The following is an 18,824-nucleotide window of genomic DNA, read 5'->3' on the forward strand; positions in this document are numbered from 1 at the left end:
CTAGTTTTTTTAAAATGACAGCCACGTTATTTGTAATGAAATTGTGTGACTGGTGTTCATAGGGCCCATCTCCTTACAGACTGGGCAGTCCTTCCACTAGTTAGGGTGAGCTAGAAATAAGAACTTGCTCCTTTTTTTTTTTTTTTTTTTTTTTTTTTTGAAACAGGGTTTCTCTGTAGCTTTGGAGCCTGTCCTGGAACTTGCTCCCAAGGACCAGACTGACCTTGAACTCACAGAGATTAGCCTGCCTTTGCCTCTGCCTCCTGGGATTAAAGGTGTGCGCCACCACTGCCCAACAAGAACTTGCTTTTCTTGGTGCATTTGATGTGTACCTCTAGTAAAGATTTACAGACAGCTTTGCTGGTTACTGTGACAGCTAGGAAGAAATTAGCTGATTTTTTTACAGGCAAAAATACCAAAGTTCAGAGAAGGTATAGATGGTGAGTGCACAGCGACAGAGCTTCTGTGAAAACGGGGTGCTCTGTGGATACATGTGACCCTGTGCCTGTCTCCTTGAGAGGGCAGGCTCTACCCATTTCAGGGTCCCTGCCCTACCAGGAGATGCTAAGAGCTGTACTAGCTGGCATCGTGTGCAGATGGGGTCACTTTGGTCTTTGGTCCCCTCCAGCTTTGCTTCCCGTGCCCCATGAGGCAAAGGGAGAGACTCTCCAAGAGCAATTAACAATTTAGGCACCAAGTCACAGGATCCAAATGTCCCTCCCTACCAGCTGCAACTGCCTTCCACCAACAGGCCCGAGTACATTCGGGTGACTGGCCCTTCGTCCTCTGCAGGACAGCTGGCTGGGAAGACGACAGCACACCTGGGGGAAAGGCAAACACTCTGGCCAGATGGGAAGGCCAGTCTGCCCCTGTCCTGCCACAGGGCTCCACTAAAGGCCTATTAGGAAGCTCTAGCACAGAGCCCAGTCTAGTTTGTGATGCCCTCAGTTGGAGCTGCTATGCTTGTTGAGGGCGGGGCTTCAGCTGGTGCCCTTCAGCCCTTCACCAGCCCCCAGGGCAGCAAACGCTGTGGGCTAACTGTAGTTTGGTTTTTGAGACAGGGTTTCCGCAGTGTAGTCTTGGCTGTCCTGGAACTTGGCTTCAAACCCAGGCCCACCTGTCTTTGCCCCCCCAAGTACTAGGATTAAATATGTATACGACCATGTGCTTATGAGGAGAAGGGCTGAAAGGAGAAAGCTGACACCCCAAAGCCTCAGGGGTCTGCAGCTCGCCACAGTGCCACAGTGCCGTCAGGTGGAGAGCACAGATGAGGTAGCCAAGGACACACAGCTAGAAGGAGCCTCAGACTTGCCCGACATTCTGCAGATCCTGGTTCCATCCTTGGCATGTGTGCACAAGTGCTAAAGAATCCATCTGTACCTACAGCACCTGGCCTAAAGAAGCTTCCATGGGATGTAGAAAGCTCTAGACATTTGCCTGTGGGGAGAGAGTGGTGCCCACATGAGCCGATTTCTGGCCAGCACCAGGCCATGACCTGAAGCAAGAAAATCTGCAGACCAAGCAACAGATAGAGACCCTGACGTGCAGGAAGGGGACGCCTGGGGACCAAGCAACAGATGGAGACTCTCACGTGTAGGAAGGGGACACCTGGGGAGTCGCTGTGGTTAAGAATGTGATGCATATGAACCACCCATAGCTACTCCAGAATTTAGGGACACTCTGGCCAAAAGCTACAATTCATGATTCCTTCAGCACAGAGGCTAACAGAGGCCTCAATGGAGGCCATGTCCATCTCAGCAGGGTTCTGTGGCACAGGAACAGTGAGGGATTAAATTGTGAGCTTAGTACGAGTCAGAGAAGGTTCAGGGAGGGAATCAGGACTCACCCCAGTGATAGGCAGTCCCCAGAGTGTAGCTCTTGTCTTTATTCATGAGGTGTTGTGCAGGGCAGCAGGGCACAGCCTGCGGTGCTAATGATGAGCTGAGTGGACAGGATGCTGAGGTGGGAGCTGTGCCCAGGGACAGTAACAAGCGCAGCAGTTAGGGGCACGGGGTTCAGACTTTGGGGTGATGGAAGTCCCTGGAACCATACCAGGTCTGTCCTCCCAAGCCTGCCCTGAGAAAATCAAGAATTCTATGGCAGTTACCAAAGCACCTGAATACTTGGCTTATCTCCCATGGACACAGCACTATAGCCCAGCATAGAAGTCCCAGAAAATCCTGGACATTGAGGATTCATAATGATCCTAACCCTAATTATTGGCTGGGAAGACGGGCAGCCCATAAGCCTGGGGCGAGATTTGCACCCCAGCCAGGACAAGGACAAGGACAGTTTCATCTTTGGAACACATCTGAATTACCAAGAAAACTGAGGTGTGAGTGCTGAAAGTCACCTTTGGGTTAAGTGTGCACTGTACCTGCTCCCCTGCCCACCTGGAGCTTTGGTCTCTCACATTGAAATTGCTGCTGGGTTATTGCTAGGTCCGGGACAGCAGTGCATGAACCCAGTCCTCAGAGATGGGCTTGACACCTGGGCCAGGTACTGACCCTGGACAGTGATGAGCAGCCTGGCCTCTCCCCATGGGTCCTGGATGAGTAGAACACTGCAGTGACAGTGCCCTTGCCTGTGTGCGCCCTGCCACTGCTGTCACAACTCTCCATCGTTAGTGTACAGATGACCAGGCCTCTGCTCCCTTCACCTGGCTACTTTCAGAACCCTGTACTTTTATTCCTATTTCTTCCCTTTGCTCCTTTTCCTGTTCTTTTGTGTGCCTGCCTCTAAGAGAGATGGCTTCCTCAATGTCACTTCTGGAAAGAACTGAAAATTCAAAAAAAAAAAAAAATCCCCAAAGTGCTTAGAGGAACCTCGCCATCTATTCCTCCTTGCCAGCATGGAGAACAACTCCAAAGATAGCTGAATATGGTGGTCTGCACCTGTAACCCCAGCACTAGGGAAATGGAGGCAGGAGCATCAGGAGTTGAAGTTCATCATCAACTATATAATAAGTATGAAGCTAGGCATGCCTGTATGGGACCCTGTCATTAAATGATAGATAGATAGATAGATAGATAGATAGATAGATAGATAGATAGATAGATAGATAGATACATGCATGCATGCATACATACATACATACATGATAGATGGGTGGGTGGATGGATGGATACATACATACATACATGATACATACATGAATGATAGCTAGATGGGTGGGTGGATGGATGGATACATACATACATACATGAATGATAGCTAGATGAGTGGATGGATGGATGGATACATACATACATACATACATACATGAATGATAGCTAGATGGGTGGGTGGATGGATGGATGCATACATACATACATACATACATACATGAATGATAGCTAGATGGGTGGGTGGATGGATACATACATACATACATACATACATGAATGATAGCTAGATGGGTGGGTGGATGGATACATACATACATACATGAATGATAGCTAGATGGGTGGGTGGATGGATACATACATACATACATACATACATACATGAATGATAGCTAGATGGGTGGGTGGATGGATGGATACATACATACATACATACATGAATGATAGCTAGATGGGTGGGTGGATGGATGGATACATACATACATACATACATACATGAATGATAGCTAGATGGGTGGGTGGATGGATACATACATACATACATGATACATACATGAATGATAGCTAGATGGGTGGGTGGATGGATACATACATACATGCATGAATGATAGCTAGATGGGTGGGTGGATGGATGGATGCATACATACATACATACATGAATGATAGCTAGATGGGTGGGTGGATGGATACATACATACATACATACATGAATGATAGCTAGATGGGTGGGTGGATGGATACATACATACATAATACATACATACATACATACATACATGATAGCTAGATGGATGGATACATACATACATACATACATACGCAGGCAATCAGGCAATGACTAAGAGTGCTTGCCTTTCAGTTCCTAGCAGCCATTTCATCTGGTTCACAGCTACCTGTATCTCCCACTCCAAAGGATCTAGTGCCCTCTTTTGACCTCTGTTGGCACCCACACGTGCATAGTGTACACTGTAAAAATAAGAGCTGCCTGACTTTAGCAGATGTCATTAGCGACAGGAATAACAGCTGTCTAACCATTTGCCCTTCACCAATGACCATGTGTGGTCCTGATAATCATCCTCTAAGATGCCCTCCCCTGCACTTCTGCAGTGACCAAGGCTTTCCTTCATCATCATCATCATGATTGTTTCCTGATCTCACTGACCCTCTAGGCCAGGATCATGAGAAGGCTCAGAAAGTTCCAACACAGTAGGCCTCCAAAGGAAGTGTGTTTGACTGGGAGTGAGACTGGCCACTGGAAGCCAGGAATGCTAGGTGCCAAAAGTAGGGGCACCTCACCTGGAGGCCTCGGTTGGTAAAGCCCGTCAGGATGTGAGTCATATGCCCAGAGAGCTTAGAGTGGGAGGCAGCAGCAGAGGGACTTGGGGAACAGCTGTCTGATGGAGCCTACCCAGCTACCAGCTTCATCCTTCCCAGGGCCGCCTGACAGATGGCAAGGGGAAGACCATTGACTGCAAGGATGCCATCTTCATCATGACTTCCAATGTAGCCAGTGATGAGATTGCCCAGCATGCACTACAGCTGAGGCAGGAAGCTTTGGAGATGAGCCGAAATCGAATTGCCGAAAACCTTGGTATGATGTGTGGCCTGGGCGATCCAGGGAGGTGATCTGAGCACAGGCATATCTGGGGCAGAAATGGAACTGAAATCCTTAGAGTAGAAAGTAGGCATCATCCCAGAGAGCAGTGGGGACAAGAGATAGTGCCCCACCCTCAGGAAAGCCCGGGTCCACCAGTTTACAGGACGGCTTCAGACCCACCCCACCCCCCTAGGGACCAGGGAGACACATATTCAACGGGTCAGAAATTGGGGAAGTGGGCGAGGCCTCACGTACAAGGGTCATGGAGATGTCATCAGAGAGAGGCCGCTTCTGCCTTGCTCCTGGAAGAGCCTGGGCCTCTTTGCTAGGTCAGAGCTGTCTCTGCCCCAACCCAACCAAACCTGAGTCAGTGCTTTGTGGCATCTGCAAGCCAAAGGGCCTCAGAAGTCAGCTAGGTGCTCAGGACAAGGCTGGGACCTCAAACTGTGGCTACATGCACTCAACAGAAGCCCAGGCTTTTCCCTGGGGCCAGCACAGCCCCAGAGGTCCTGAGTGTGATAGCTAAGTACTTTATGATCTGTCTTCACAGGGGACGTCCAGATGAGTGACAAGATCACCATCTCAAAGAACTTCAAGGAGAATGTGATCCGTCCCATTCTGAAAGTGAGTTTTTCTTTTGGCTTCCTGCTGGGACTCTAGAAGTACGGAAGTCCCTGTCTCCCCCCATTGGTCCAGAAACCTCCCGACTGTCACTGAGCGCCTCCACCCTTTACCTGTCTCTGCAGGCTCACTTCCGGAGAGATGAATTTCTGGGACGGATCAATGAGATTGTCTACTTCCTCCCTTTCTGCCACTCAGAGCTTATCCAGTTGGTCAACAAGGAACTGAACTTCTGGGCCAAGAGAGTAAGAGAGGACTGACTGCCTGTGGGTGGGGATAAGATATCTGGAGCCAGTGGTCCTGGGGGCACGGTCTCTCAAGGCCCCTGCGGACCAATGTGCCTAGAGCTAGAAGGTACTGGGCAACATGCAGACAGTCCTCTCTCTGACCCACCTCAGGCCAAGCAGAGACACAACATCACACTGCTGTGGGACCGCGAGGTGGCAGATGTGTTGGTTGATGGCTACAATGTCCACTATGGCGCCCGCTCCATCAAGCATGAGGTGAGCACAGAGGCCTGAGACAAACACGGAACCTCTACACCTTCCCCCCTGGTGCCCTGGCTTCCATGCTCAGCCGGTCTCCCTGAATTATCCATACCAACAGTGAACAGAAGCCCTTCAGAACTAAAAATAAAAAATGATCAATTCAGACTAGTCTCTAGTCAGGTGGGAGGCAGAGGCAGGCAGATCTCTGAGCTCAAGGCCAACCTGGTCTACAGAGCAAGTTCCAGGATATCCAGGGCTACAGAGAGAAACCCTGTCTCAGAAACAAAACAAAACACTAGTCTCTAAGCAGGGTGAATAAGTATGAATCCTCATTAGAAGGACCTGGACTGAGAGACTCCGAAAACTAACGCCATGGAGCCTTTAGCAGTTCCTGGTAAGCTAGTTGCCATTAAAGCTCAATTTGCAAGTGAGAACTACGCTCTAAGGTTTGTGACTTGCCCAGACAGTAAGCCATAGAGGCTAGCTCCTGGCTGAAGCTGCAGGTTGGGTGCAGGCTAAGGCAGTGATGGCCCTATCACCTTCCTTCACCTGCAGGTAGAGCGCCGTGTGGTAAACCAGCTGGCAGCAGCCTATGAGCAGGACCTACTGCCAGGGGGCTGCACCCTGCGCATCACCGTGGAGGACTCAGACAAGCAGCTCCTCAAGAGCCCTGACCTGCCTTCACCCAAGGCTGAGAAGCGTCCGCCCACACTGCGTCTGGAGATCATTGATAAGGACAGCAAGACCCGCAAACTGGACATCCGGGCACCACTCCACCCTGAAAAGGTGTGCTACACCATCTAGCATCTGCCTGCCTGTGTGTACCCTGAACATCTAATAAAGACCCCTTGCTGTGACATGGCAAATGACATGCCGTCCCCTCATGCCTCCCCTGCCTTCTTGGTTGTGAGGTTCATGGTCTGTTGTGATCTCCGAGTGAGGAACAGGAAGGCCTGGTCTGCGCTTCAGTGCGGACTCCATTCCATGTCGTCAGTAGAACAGGAACATGTTGCCAGAAGATCAGAAGCATGGCAACAGAAACCAAGTGTGGCTGGAAGAAGACAGGGCCAGGCGGTGTTGTGCACCTCTGCTTGTGCTGACGCAGCGCGTTCCCATCATGTACCCATGGGGGTGGAGGAAGGCAAGAGCTCCAAGCATGAGGCTCTGTAGTCTACAGCTGTCTCTTTCCCGTGCCCGTAGCTCTCTATTGTGCCCGCCCTGGAGTCCAGCCTTATGACTAAGCCAGGGTAGGGCACCCATAGGTCTGAGTGGTTCCTGCCATCCTCTGGGATGGGACTATGGTCCCTGATGACCAAACTCAGCAGGCTGGCAGTACAGGTACTGGAAAGCTGTATGGGAGCAAGGTTAGGGTCAGGCTCCATGTAGGTGGACGTGGAGTGTGCCTCAGTGCTGTCTCTCAACTGCTGTCCCAGCCGGGTGAGTCAGGAATGAGCCTGCTGGTAACTCAGTGTGCCATGTCCACTGCGGACAGCATGGCATCGTGTGTGTTTCAGCCCAGCCAGGCAGGATACAACAGACCTGGCAGAAGCCACCTGTAGGTTCCTACAGGATTTGGGTGGAGCCCTCTGTCCCCCAGGGTGCAGAGATGGGGCTGAAGTCAGTGTCAAGGGTCATAGAAGAATGTCAGGACAAGATGGTCAGGCCAGAGCATGAGTGACTAGCTCTGGGTGGTTCCCCCAGCTCCTCAGGCAGCTGCTCATCTCTACCTCAGTAATTTATTCTCCTTTTTATTTTGAAATCGTTTAGACTTATAGAAAACTCTCCCCTCCCCTCTGACACCTTTCAGTCAGCCTCTCTGTCATTCAGCGTGGGTAATGACTGGACCAGGGCCGGGAGACGCACACTGCTGCCGCCAGCTCTAGAAACCCCACATTGCCTTTTCTTTCCATTTCTTCTTCCTGTCTGCCTGAGGCAGTTTCTGTGTCCTTGCTCGTTTTTAAACAGTCCTTCAGCTTGGGTTTGTCTGCTGTCACCGATGAGACTGAGGTCTGCATCCTTAGCAGGGTGACCACAGAAGCCGCCTGCCCTGTGCTCCCAGCACCTGCACTGGTAACTGTAATCTTGAGACTAGGATTGTCTGTGGAAGGATTTTCTGCTGTAAAATTGTAAACTTTCAGGCTGGGGTGTAGCTCAGTAATAGACCCTAGGGCTTGGATTTGATTCCCAACACCACAGAAATAAATAAGTGTATATATAGGGAGCTGGAGAGTGGTTAAGAGCATTGCCTGCTCTTCCAAAGGTTCTGAGTTCAATTCCCAGCAACCATATGGTGGCTCACAACCATCTGTAATGGAGTCTGGTGCCCTCTTCTGGCCTGCAGACACACACAGACAGAATATTGTATACATAATAAATAAATAAATATTAAAAAATAAGTGTATATATAAATAAATAGCTTTCCTCTGGAAATGAAATCAAGCCAAATATATTGGCTTATGCCCAGACTCCCAGCAATTGGGAAGTTGAGGTAGGATTGTCACAAGTTTGAGGCTACCATCTGCTGCATAGTGAGTTCTAGACCAATCTAAGCTACATAGTAAAACCCTGTCTCCAAATAGAAAGAGGCAAGCTGGTAGAGCTCTATGAATTCTAGACTGGCCTGGTCTGCAGAGTGAGCTCCAGGCCAGCCAGAGCTACATAGTGAGACCCTGTCAAAACAAGGGGGGAGGGGGCTGTAATATGGCTCAGCAGGTTAAGGAGCTTGCTGCACAACCTCATGATTTGAGTTCAATCCCTGGAACCCATATAAAGATGGAAGGAGAGAACCAACTTGAAAAAACTTGTCCTCTGTGTACTGAAGAGATGTCTCAGAGGTTAAGAGCACTGGCTGCTCTTCCAGAGGTTCTGAGTCCAATTCCCAGCAGCCACATGGTGGCTCACAACCATCTGTAATGAAATCTGGTGCCCTCTTCTGGTGTGCATCAGAACACTGTATACATAATAAATAAAATCTTTAAAAAATTTGTCCCCTGACCTCCACACACATACAGTGGCATGAATGCCCCCATACACACATTATTTAGTAATAATAAATTTAAAAAGGGATAAAATGTTCTGGGAAGATACTTGAAGCTGTTTGATGTTACATATGTAGAATTTTTCTTAGTGTTGTGTTCATCTCGCTTAGCTGTTTTACTGCTGTGCTTACTGTATTCCTTATGACGACTTTGCCGTCCTTATTCATCTGTATCTATTAATGAGTATTCTGTTCTAAAGACTGTTACCTCATATATCCAGTTATGACATACGTTGGCTGTACTGTAGTAGGAAGAGTGCTGATGGTGCAGCCCTGCTTGGCTCCTTCAGCTCTGCCCTTGTGTCCAGCCTCACAGCCTCATGTTCCAGCACCATAGACTTCTGGGCTCACTCACCGTCTCCAAAGCACAGCTGCCATTTCTCCAAGACTCCTGTCTCCTTTTATTGTATGGACCAATGGTTTCTTGATACTTCAAGAGTAAGATCTGGACACCAGGGATGTTCGTGGTGTCCAGACCCTCCCAGCAGATGCACCAGGAACTAAAGATATATGCATATACATATGTCTGGTTTTATCCCTTCATCTATGTTATGAAAAAAATCATGAGTTCCAAGTGGTGCCTATAGTCCAATCTAATACTGTAATGTGTGGCAGCCTTTTTTTTTTTTTAGATTTATGTGTATTAGTGTTTTGCATGCATGTATGTATCTAGAGGCCAGAAGAAAGTGTTTTATACCCTGGAACTAGAGTTACAGACACTATTGAGCCACCATGTGAGTGCTGAGATTTGAACCTGGTCTTCTGAGAAAGCAGCTAGACCTCTTAACCACTGGGCCATTGCTCCAGCACATGCAGTGGCCTTCTTAAAACCTTACTATTCCTTTTTGGATCCTTTCCTTTTCTTCCTCTGTAGTGTCAGACTGCCCTTAGAGCAGTAGATTGGGACCTCTCTGGGGGGTCAAATGACCCTTTCACAGGGGTTGCCTAAGACCATCCTGTATAGCAGATATTTGCATTATGATTAATAACAATATCAAAATTACAGTTATGAAGTAACAACAAAAATAATTTTATGGGCCAGGTGGTGGTAGTGCATGCCTTTAATCCCAGCACTTGGGAGGCAGAGGCAGGTGGATCTCTTGAGTTCAAGGCTAGCCTGGTCTATGGAGCAAGTTCCAGGACAGCCTCCAAAGCTACATAGAGAAACCCTATCTTGGAAAACAAAAAAACTAAAAACATTATGTTTGGTGTCACCACAACATGAGGAGCTGTATTAAAGGATCACAGATTCAGGAAGGTTGAGCACCGCTCCCTTAGATGCTCTAACTGTTAAAGGATCACAGCATCAGGAAGGTTGGAGACCACTCCCTTAGATGCTCTAAGTCACTTGGGCAGTGCACATCCCTATGCCTTATTCTATTGGATAATCAATTGTGGACAGAAACAACTGGAATTAAACTCAAAACTAGATAATTGTTGTGCCTGGAAACCCCTTGACTATCTTCCTGTTTGTAGCATGGGGAACAGAATAGACCCTTGCTTGGTTATACTGTGCTCTCATCCAGGACTGGAGCACATCCTGGCTTTGCTCAGCCTGCCTGCCCCTCTTGTTCTGTGGTCAGTCTTTGTCACTAGAACGCAAGCTCCAAGAGGGCAGATGCTGTCTGGCTTAATCGGCACAGAACCTGCCACGTCACAGTGCCGGCATGCACCCAGGCGCCCCAGGAATATTAGATGATATTGTTTATTCATTGTTAGCCAGGAAGTGGGACACACCAGGGGTGATCTGAGCAAGCAGAGCAAGGTGACAGCAGGCATCCCATGGAGGGTCCTGTCGTTCATGACTGGTGCAAAGAGAAAAGGCTGAGCAGAGCTTGGGTCAAACCTGTAATCCCTGGGGGAGAGGGCGGGCACTCTGGCAGGAGGAGTGTACTGATTGTTTTAGATTCGGTGAGGAGGCAAAATAAACATTTAGGGGCTAAATTGATGGGTCAGCCATTAGCAGTACTTAAGCCCTTGCAGAGGACCTGGATCTGTTCTCAGCACCCACATGTCTGAAACTCCAGTTCCAGGGAATCCTAACCTCTTCTGGCTCCCACGGGCTCCTGTGATTTGGTGCACACACGAACTCATGAACATACCCATTAAAATAAAAACGCTGAAGACATCTAAACCTGAACGTTTTCTTGAAGTAAATCTTAAATAGGGACTGGGGAGATGAGTCAGTGGTTAAGAGATTCAATTCCCAGCACCCACGTGGCAGCTCACAACTGTCTGTAACTCCAGTTTCAGGCAACCCAACACCCTTATACAGACACACACAGAGGCAAAACACCAATGCACATAAAATAAAAAATAATTTAAAAAAAAATCTTAAGAAATGGGCAGAAAGTGGACAACCAAAGCTGAAGTTTAGGAGGAAAAAATAAGGTAAAAAAAAATTAACTCGCTAGGCAGTGGTGGCACACGCCCTTAATTCCAGCCCTTGTGAGGAAGAGGCAGGCAGATCAGTGAGTTCAAAAAAAAAAAACTGCAAAAGAAAATAATCATAATACTAACAATTAACTAGCCAACTGTGGGGTCTCACCTATAATCCCAGCACTGAGGAGGCTGATGCAGATGGATCTTCATGAATTAGCTGAAAGAGTAAGTTAAATAGGGAAAATTTCCTGAGCCAGCTAAAGGAAAAGAGAACCCAGAAAAAGGCCAAAAATGCATGTCAACCACATGTTAATCTTCTCCATATTGTTCAATTTTAGTGTATTGCTGCGGTCAGGATGTATGAGAAAAGAATAAAACAAAAAAAGCAAAACAATAAGCAACTTAAAAACAAAACAACAACAAAAAAGGCCAAAAATGAAAATCTAAGATTAGGAGTATGAATTAGATATAATCAGAGTATGGGGAAATATTTTTTTATAATTTCGCAGTATCAGGTTGTCTAGGAACACTGGCTCTAGATGGCTCTGTTGGGCTGGCGTGTGACAGCGATCACTGAGCCGTGTGAGGCTGTGTCTAGTCACTAGCACCACAGAAAACTTCCAGCGTTGGTTTGCTTTTGTTTGGTTGGTTGGGTTTTGGGTTTTTGTTTTGTGGCTTGGGTTTTTGTGTATTTTTTTTTTTTTGTACTTTTAAAAATAGGATCTTACTGTGTAGACCTGGCTGGCTTTGAACTTGAGAGATCCGCCTGCCTCTGCCTCCCCACTGCTGGGATTAATGGTGTGCACCACCACACCTCGCCACAAAAAGCATTTCAGGTGCTAAGAGGAAAATTCATAGCACTAAGTGCCCACTTAAAGAAAACAGAGAAAGCATACATCGGGGACTTAACAGCACACCTGAAAGCTTTAGAAAAAAAAGAAGCAGATGCGCCCAGGAGGAGTAGAAGACTGGAAATAATCAAACTGAGGGCTGAAATCAACAAAATAGAAACACAGAAAACAGTCCAAAGAATCAATGAAACAAAAAGTTGGTTCTTGGAGAAAATCAACAAGATTGACAAACCCCTATCCAAACTAATTAAACAACAGAGAGAGAACACGCAAATAAATAAGATCAGAAATGAAAAGGGGGACATAACCACAGACACAAAGGAAATTCAGAGAATCATTAGATCTTACTACAAAAGCCTGTATGCCACAAAACTGGAAAATGCAAAAGAAATGGACATTGTTTTAGATAAGTACCATATACCAAAGCTAAACCAAGACCAGGTGAACGATCTAAATAGACCTGTTAGTCGCGAAGAACTAGAAACTGTTATCAAAGCCGGGCAGTGGTGGCACACACCTTTAATCCCAGCACTCGGGAGGCAGAGGCAGGTGGATCTCTGTGAGTTCGAGGCCAGCCTGGTCTACAAGAGCTAGTTCCAGGACAGGAACCAAAAGCTACGGAGAAACCCTGTCTCGAAAAATCAAAAAAAAAAAAAAAAAAGAAAGAAAGAAAGAAACTGTTATCAAAAATCTTCCTTCCAAAAAAAGCCCAGGACCAGATGGTTTCAATGCAGAATTCTACCAGAACTTCCAAGAAGAGCTAATACCTATACTCTTTAATGTATTTCACAATATAGAAACAGAAGAGTCATTGCCAAATTCCTTTAATGAAGCTACAGTTACCCCGATACCAAAACCACACAAAGACCCAACCAAGAAAGAGAATTACAGGCCTATCTCACTCATGAATATCGACGCAAAAATTCTCAATAAAATACTGGCAAACCGAATCCAAGAACGCATTAGAAAAATTATCCATTATGATCAAGTAGGCTTCATCCCAGAGATGCAGGGCTGGTTCAACATACGCAAATCTATCAATGTAATCCACCATATAAATAAACAAAGAAAAAACCATATGATCATTTCATTAGATGCTGAAAAAGCATTCGACAAAATTCAACACCCCTTTATGATAAAGGTCTTAGAGAGATTAGGGATACAAGAGTCATTCCTAAATATAATAAAAGCTATTTACAGCAAGCCAACAGCTAACATTAAATTAAACGGAGAAAAACTCAAAGCCATCCCACTAAAATCAGGAACATGACAAGGATGTCCACTCTCTCCATACCTCTTCAATATAGTGCTTGAAGTTCTAGCAATAGCAATAAGACAACATAAGGGGATAAAGGGGATTCGTATTGGAAAGGAAGAAGTTAAGCTTTCATTATTTGCAGATGATATGATAGTATACATAAGCGACCCCAAAAACTCTACCAAAGAACTCCTACAGCTGATAAACACCTTTAGTAATGTGGCAGGATACAAGATCAACTCCAAAAAATCAATGGCCTTCCTATACACTAAGGATAAGGAAACAGAGAGGGAAATCAGAGAAGCATCACCTTTCACGATGGCCACAAATAGCATAAAATATCTTGGGGTAACTCTGACCAAGGAAGTGAAAGATCTATTTGACCACAACTATAAGTCTTTGAAGAAAGAAATTGAAGAGGACACCAGAAAATGGAAGGATCTCCCCTGCTCTTAGATTGGGAGGATCAACATAGTAAAAACGGCAATTCTACCAAAAGCTATCTATAGCTTCAATGCAATCCCCATCAAAATCCCATCAAAATTCTTCACAGATCTGGAGAAGACAATAATCAACTTTATATGGAAAAACAAAAAAATCCAGGATAGCCAAAACAATCTTATACAATAAAGGATCGTCTGGAGGCATTACCATCCCTAACTTCAAACTCTATTACAGAGCTACAGTATTGAAAACAGCTTGGTATTGGCATAAAAACAGAGAAGTCAACCAATGGAATCGAATAGAAGACCCTGACATTAACCCACAAACCTATGAACACCTGATTTTCGATAAAGGAGCTAAAAGTATGCAATGGAAAAAAGAGAGCATCTTCAACAAATTGTGCTGGCAAAACTGGATGTCAACCTGTAGAAAATGAAAATAGATCCATATCTATCACCATGCACAAAACTCAAGTCCAAATGGATTAAAGACCACAATATCAGTCCGAAACACTGAACCTGATAGAAGAGAAAGTGGGAAGTACTCTACAACATATGGGCACAGGAGACCACTTCCTACGTTTAACCCCAGCAGCACAGACATTAAGGGCCTCATTGAATAAATGGGACCTCCTGAGGCTGAGAAGCTTCTGTAAAGCAAAGGACACTGTCACTAAGACAGAAAGGCAACCCACTGACTGGGAGAAGATCTTCACCAACCCCGCAACTGACAAAGGTCTGATCTCTAAAATATATAAAGAACTCAAGAAACTAGACCATAAAATGTTGAAATAGGAGCGGCGGGGCTGTAGCTAGCTCTAGCTTATGCCCCGAAATAATTAAACGGAAACTGTATTCTTTTAAACACTGCTTGGCCCATTTCTATCTAGCCTCTTCTCGACTAACTCTCGCACCTGGACGAGCCCATTTTTTATAATCTATGTAGCCCACGAGCTGGCTTACCAGGAATGCTCTTAACCTGCATCTGCCTGGAGTGGGAGAATCATGGCAACTCCTGATTCAGCTTCTTTCTCCCAGCATTCTGTTCTGTTTACTCCACCCACCTATGTTTTAACCTATGAGGGCCAAGCAGTTTCTTTATTGCTTAACCAATGAAATCAACAGATTGATATATGACACTCCCACATCAGTAAAAGGCTAATCGACCCAATTATAAAATGGGGCACTGAGCTGAACAGAGAATTCTCAACAGAAGAAGTTCAAATGGCCAAAAGACACTTAAGGTCATGCTCAACTTCCTTAGCGATCAGGGAAATGCAAATCAAGACAACTTTAAGATACCATCTTACACCTGTCAGAATGGCTAAAATCAAAAACACCAATGATAGCCTTTGCTGGAGAGGTTGTGGAGAAAGGGGTACACTCATCCATTGCTGGTGGGAATGCAAACTTGTGCAACCACTTTGGAAAGCAGTGTGGCGGTTTCTCAGGAAATTCGGGATCAACCTTTCCCTGGACCCAGCAATACCACTCTTGGGAATATACCCAAGAGAGGCTTTATCATACAACAAAAGTATATGCTCTACTCTGTTCATAGCAGCATTGTTTGTAATAGCCAGAACCTGGAAACAACCTAGATGCCCTTCAATGGAAGAATGGATGAAGAAAGTATGGAATATATACATATTAGAGTACTACTCAGCAGTAAAAAACAATGACTTCTTGAATTTTGCATGCAAATGGATGGAAATAGAAAACACCATCCTGAGTGAGGTAAGCCAGACCCAAAAAGAGGAACATGGATGTACTCACTCATAATTGGTTTCTAGCCATAAACAAAGGACATTGAGCCTATAATTCGTGATCCTAGAGAAGCTAAATAAGGAGAACCCAAAGAAAAACATATAGGCATCCTCCTGAATATTAACCTTCATCAGGCGATGAAAGGAGACAGAGACAGAAACCCACATTGGAGCACTGGACTGAAACCCTAAGGTCCAAATCAGGAGCAGAAGGAGAGAGAGCACGAGCAAGGAACTCAGGACTGCGAGGGGTGCACCCACACACTGAGACAATGGGGATGTTCTATCGGGAACTCACCAAGGCCAGCTGGCCTGGGTCTGAAAAGGCCTGGGATAAAACCGGACTCGCTGAACATAGCGGACAAAGAGGACTACTGAGAACTCAAGAACAATGGCAATGGGTTTTTGATCCTACTGCACGTACTGGCTTTGGGGGAGCCTAGGCAGTTTGGATGCTCACCTTACTAGACCTGGATGGAGGTGGGTGGTCCTTGAACTTCCCACAGGGCAGGGAACCCTGATTGCTCTTTGGGCTGACGAGGGAGGAGGACTTGATTGGGGGAGGGGGAGGGAAATGGGAGGCGGTGGTGGGGAAGAGACAGAAATCTTTAATAAATAAATAAATTTAAAAAAGAAGCATTTCAGTTAAACTTTTGTGTGGGTTTGTTTTCGGGTTTGGGGGAGGGGTATGTGTAGATGTCAGGGTCAGCCTCAGTTTGTTACTCAGTAGCCATTTGCCCTGGGTTTTTTGCTAGTACATTACGTTTTATCAGTATTGTTACTTATTTCACATGTGGAAAGGAGGAAGCATGCATGCTGTGGGCGTGCATGTGAAACTCTGTTCTCTTGAAGGTTTGGGGACAGGCAGCCTTACCTCCTGAACTATCCCATGACCCAGAATTTCTGGGACAGGCTCACTGGAGTGGAGACTGAGCTGGCTGCCAGGGACCTGCCTGCCTTCCTCGGCAGTGCTGTGGTTATATTTATATTTGTGTTGGTTAGTGTCAACTTGACACAAACTGAAGTCACCTGGGAAAAGAGGAGCTGCCTCCATTTGGCTAGCCAGTGCGCAAGTCTGGGAGGCATTTTTTTAATTGCAAATTTAAGTAGGAGGACCCAGCCTTGTGTGGGCAAAGGGTAGTGGTGGGACCATAGTGGCTCATTCTTGTAATCCCAGCACTTGGGAGGTGGAAGCACGAGGATCATCCCTGGGTAGTGACTTACGAGGCCTGAGCTATATGAGACCCCTTGGAACAATAAATAACAGACCCACAGGTCCTCAGACCTGGCAAAGGTGACTGAAAGTTGCAGTCTCCCTCCGACTGCATGCGGAAAGCCAGACGAGTTGAACTGTAGACCCTGGTTTCGTGAGGGCCTGCAGCTGCTGCCCAGGGTAATTGTGACTATGGAAGAGAGTCCTTATATTTAGAAAATGTAAAGGCACCGCTTCGGGAACCTGAGTTTATCATGCATGCTGTGCACCAAGGAGAAACAGCACTCAGCATTTGGAGTCTCCAGAAAGGTATGCAGAAATTCTTTGTATTATTTTTGCAAACTTTTCTGCAAATTTAGAACTACTTCAAAATTAAGGTTTTTAAATGAAAGATGAGCACCAGTGTGTGTAGTTTTTTGTGGGGTTTGATAGCCTGATGACCAGTTTCGAGTGGGATTTCTTAAACCTGAGTTGAAAATATTTGTATATGATAGAACACCAAAAAACTAATAACTGTTTTGCTTTTAAGCACTAAGCCTGTCTTGAGAGGCTGAAGTAGGAGACTGCCTGGAAGGTTCCACTGCGGAGAATACCAGTTGGCACAGATGTTGGGGAGTGAATTCTCTTGTTCTGATGTACAGCTCTGTATTCAGAACATCCAAAGGGCAGTTGTGAAAACCTACCAGCATTGTAGATATTTGGTGAATAAAAGCTGAGTGCACAAAAAAATCTCTTTATTCTGCCGGCGTATTAGCCGCTTTTCTGTGGCTGTGATAAACACCACGACCAGCAGTTTAGAGGAGAAAAGGTCGATTTGGGGCTGACAGTCCCAGAGGGATGAGCCCTTCACCATCGCTGCCAGGAATGGCGGAAGGAGGCAGCACCGCGCCTCCACGTGAGGGATCACATCCTCCACCGTACACAGGAAGCGGAGAATGAAACCTCAAACTTCATGCCCTGATGGAGGAAGGTCATTGGTTAAGTAATAAAGAAACTGCTTGGCCTCATAGGTTAAAACATAGGTGGGAGGAGTAAACAGAACAGAATGCTGGGAAGAAGAGGAAGTGAGGTAAGACGCCTCAGACAGAGATGCCATGCTCCTCTCTCCCGAGCAGACGCGATAGCTCTGCTCTCTGAGGCAGAGGCGATCAAGCTCTGGCCCAGGATGGACGTAGGCTAGAATCTTCCCGGTAAGCACACCTCGGTGCTACACACTTTATTAGAAATGGGCTAGTCCAGGTGCGAGAGTTAGCTGAGAAGAGGCTAGATATAATGGGCCAAGCAGTGTTTAAAAGAATACAGTGTCTGTGTAATTATTTCAGGGCATAAGCTAGCAGGTGGCCTGGGTGCTGGGGACGCAGCCCCGCCGCTCCTATTACAACAACGCCCAGTGATGCTTACCCCCAACAAGGCCACACCTGAGTGTCCCAGGCTGGGGACCAAGTGTTCCGATTATCAGAATATAGGGAACGTTTCATTCAGACTATCACAATCAGTAAGGAAGCATTCAGATCTCGGCGGCGTCAGGCGGGTGGTACAGTCACTCAGGCGTTGATGTCCACACAAAGGAGCAACAGCTGGATATCTTAGGGACAGTAGTGGAAAGGAAATGTCGAAATATTCACCTTTAGACAAGTTTTAAACCATATTAGTGTGCTACCTCTGCAATATTATAAAGTCTTGTGAAATTTAACCAAAGACAAAGTCTAAGTACTGGAGCTGTAGCTCGGTTAGTGGTGTAATCGCCTAGCGTGTGGAGTCCTGGGCTCAGCATCAGCTACAGGACCAAGCTCTGGGCTACACCGGCTCTCTAGTCAGACCAGATTGAGAAACTCGGGCTGATCCTTGCCACGGAAGTCACCTGCAGCAATCAAAATTTGCAAACCTCAAAAAGAGACTCCAGAGGTGAAGTGGGGAGACATTGTGTCCCATTCAAGAAAATAAGTCCATAGAAGCCATCTCTGAAAAAAGTATAATAGCAGGTTTACCTAACACCTCTGTTTTTGTTCTAGTTTCTAGAGATGAGATAGCCCTGGCTGGCCTTCAACTTACTTTGGAACCCAAGAT

The 18,824-nt window shown here is 46.3% G+C and overlaps 1 protein-coding gene across 2 annotated transcripts in view; it reads left to right on the forward strand.

The window, feature by feature from the left end:
- The window catches only part of Clpb (caseinolytic mitochondrial matrix peptidase chaperone subunit B), a 123,296-nt gene extending 116,620 nt beyond the window's left edge, over positions 1-6,676 (forward strand). For both annotated transcript variants that reach the window (XM_041676408.1, XM_041676409.1), the window contains 5 exons: positions 4,539-4,695; positions 5,252-5,325; positions 5,448-5,567; positions 5,721-5,825; positions 6,366-6,676. In XM_041676408.1, the coding sequence (XP_041532342.1) occupies positions 4,539-4,695; positions 5,252-5,325; positions 5,448-5,567; positions 5,721-5,825; positions 6,366-6,614 (705 nt within the window). In that variant the 3' untranslated portion in view covers positions 6,615-6,676. The remainder of the gene's footprint in view (positions 1-4,538; positions 4,696-5,251; positions 5,326-5,447; positions 5,568-5,720; positions 5,826-6,365) is intronic.
- The last annotated feature ends 12,148 nt before the right edge of the window (positions 6,677-18,824 follow it).

This window comes from Microtus oregoni, unplaced genomic scaffold, assembly GCF_018167655.1.
Source record: "Microtus oregoni isolate MIOR12 unplaced genomic scaffold, Mior012 000027F_ref0000203, whole genome shotgun sequence".
NCBI classification, from domain to species: Eukaryota; Metazoa; Chordata; class Mammalia; order Rodentia; family Cricetidae; genus Microtus; species Microtus oregoni.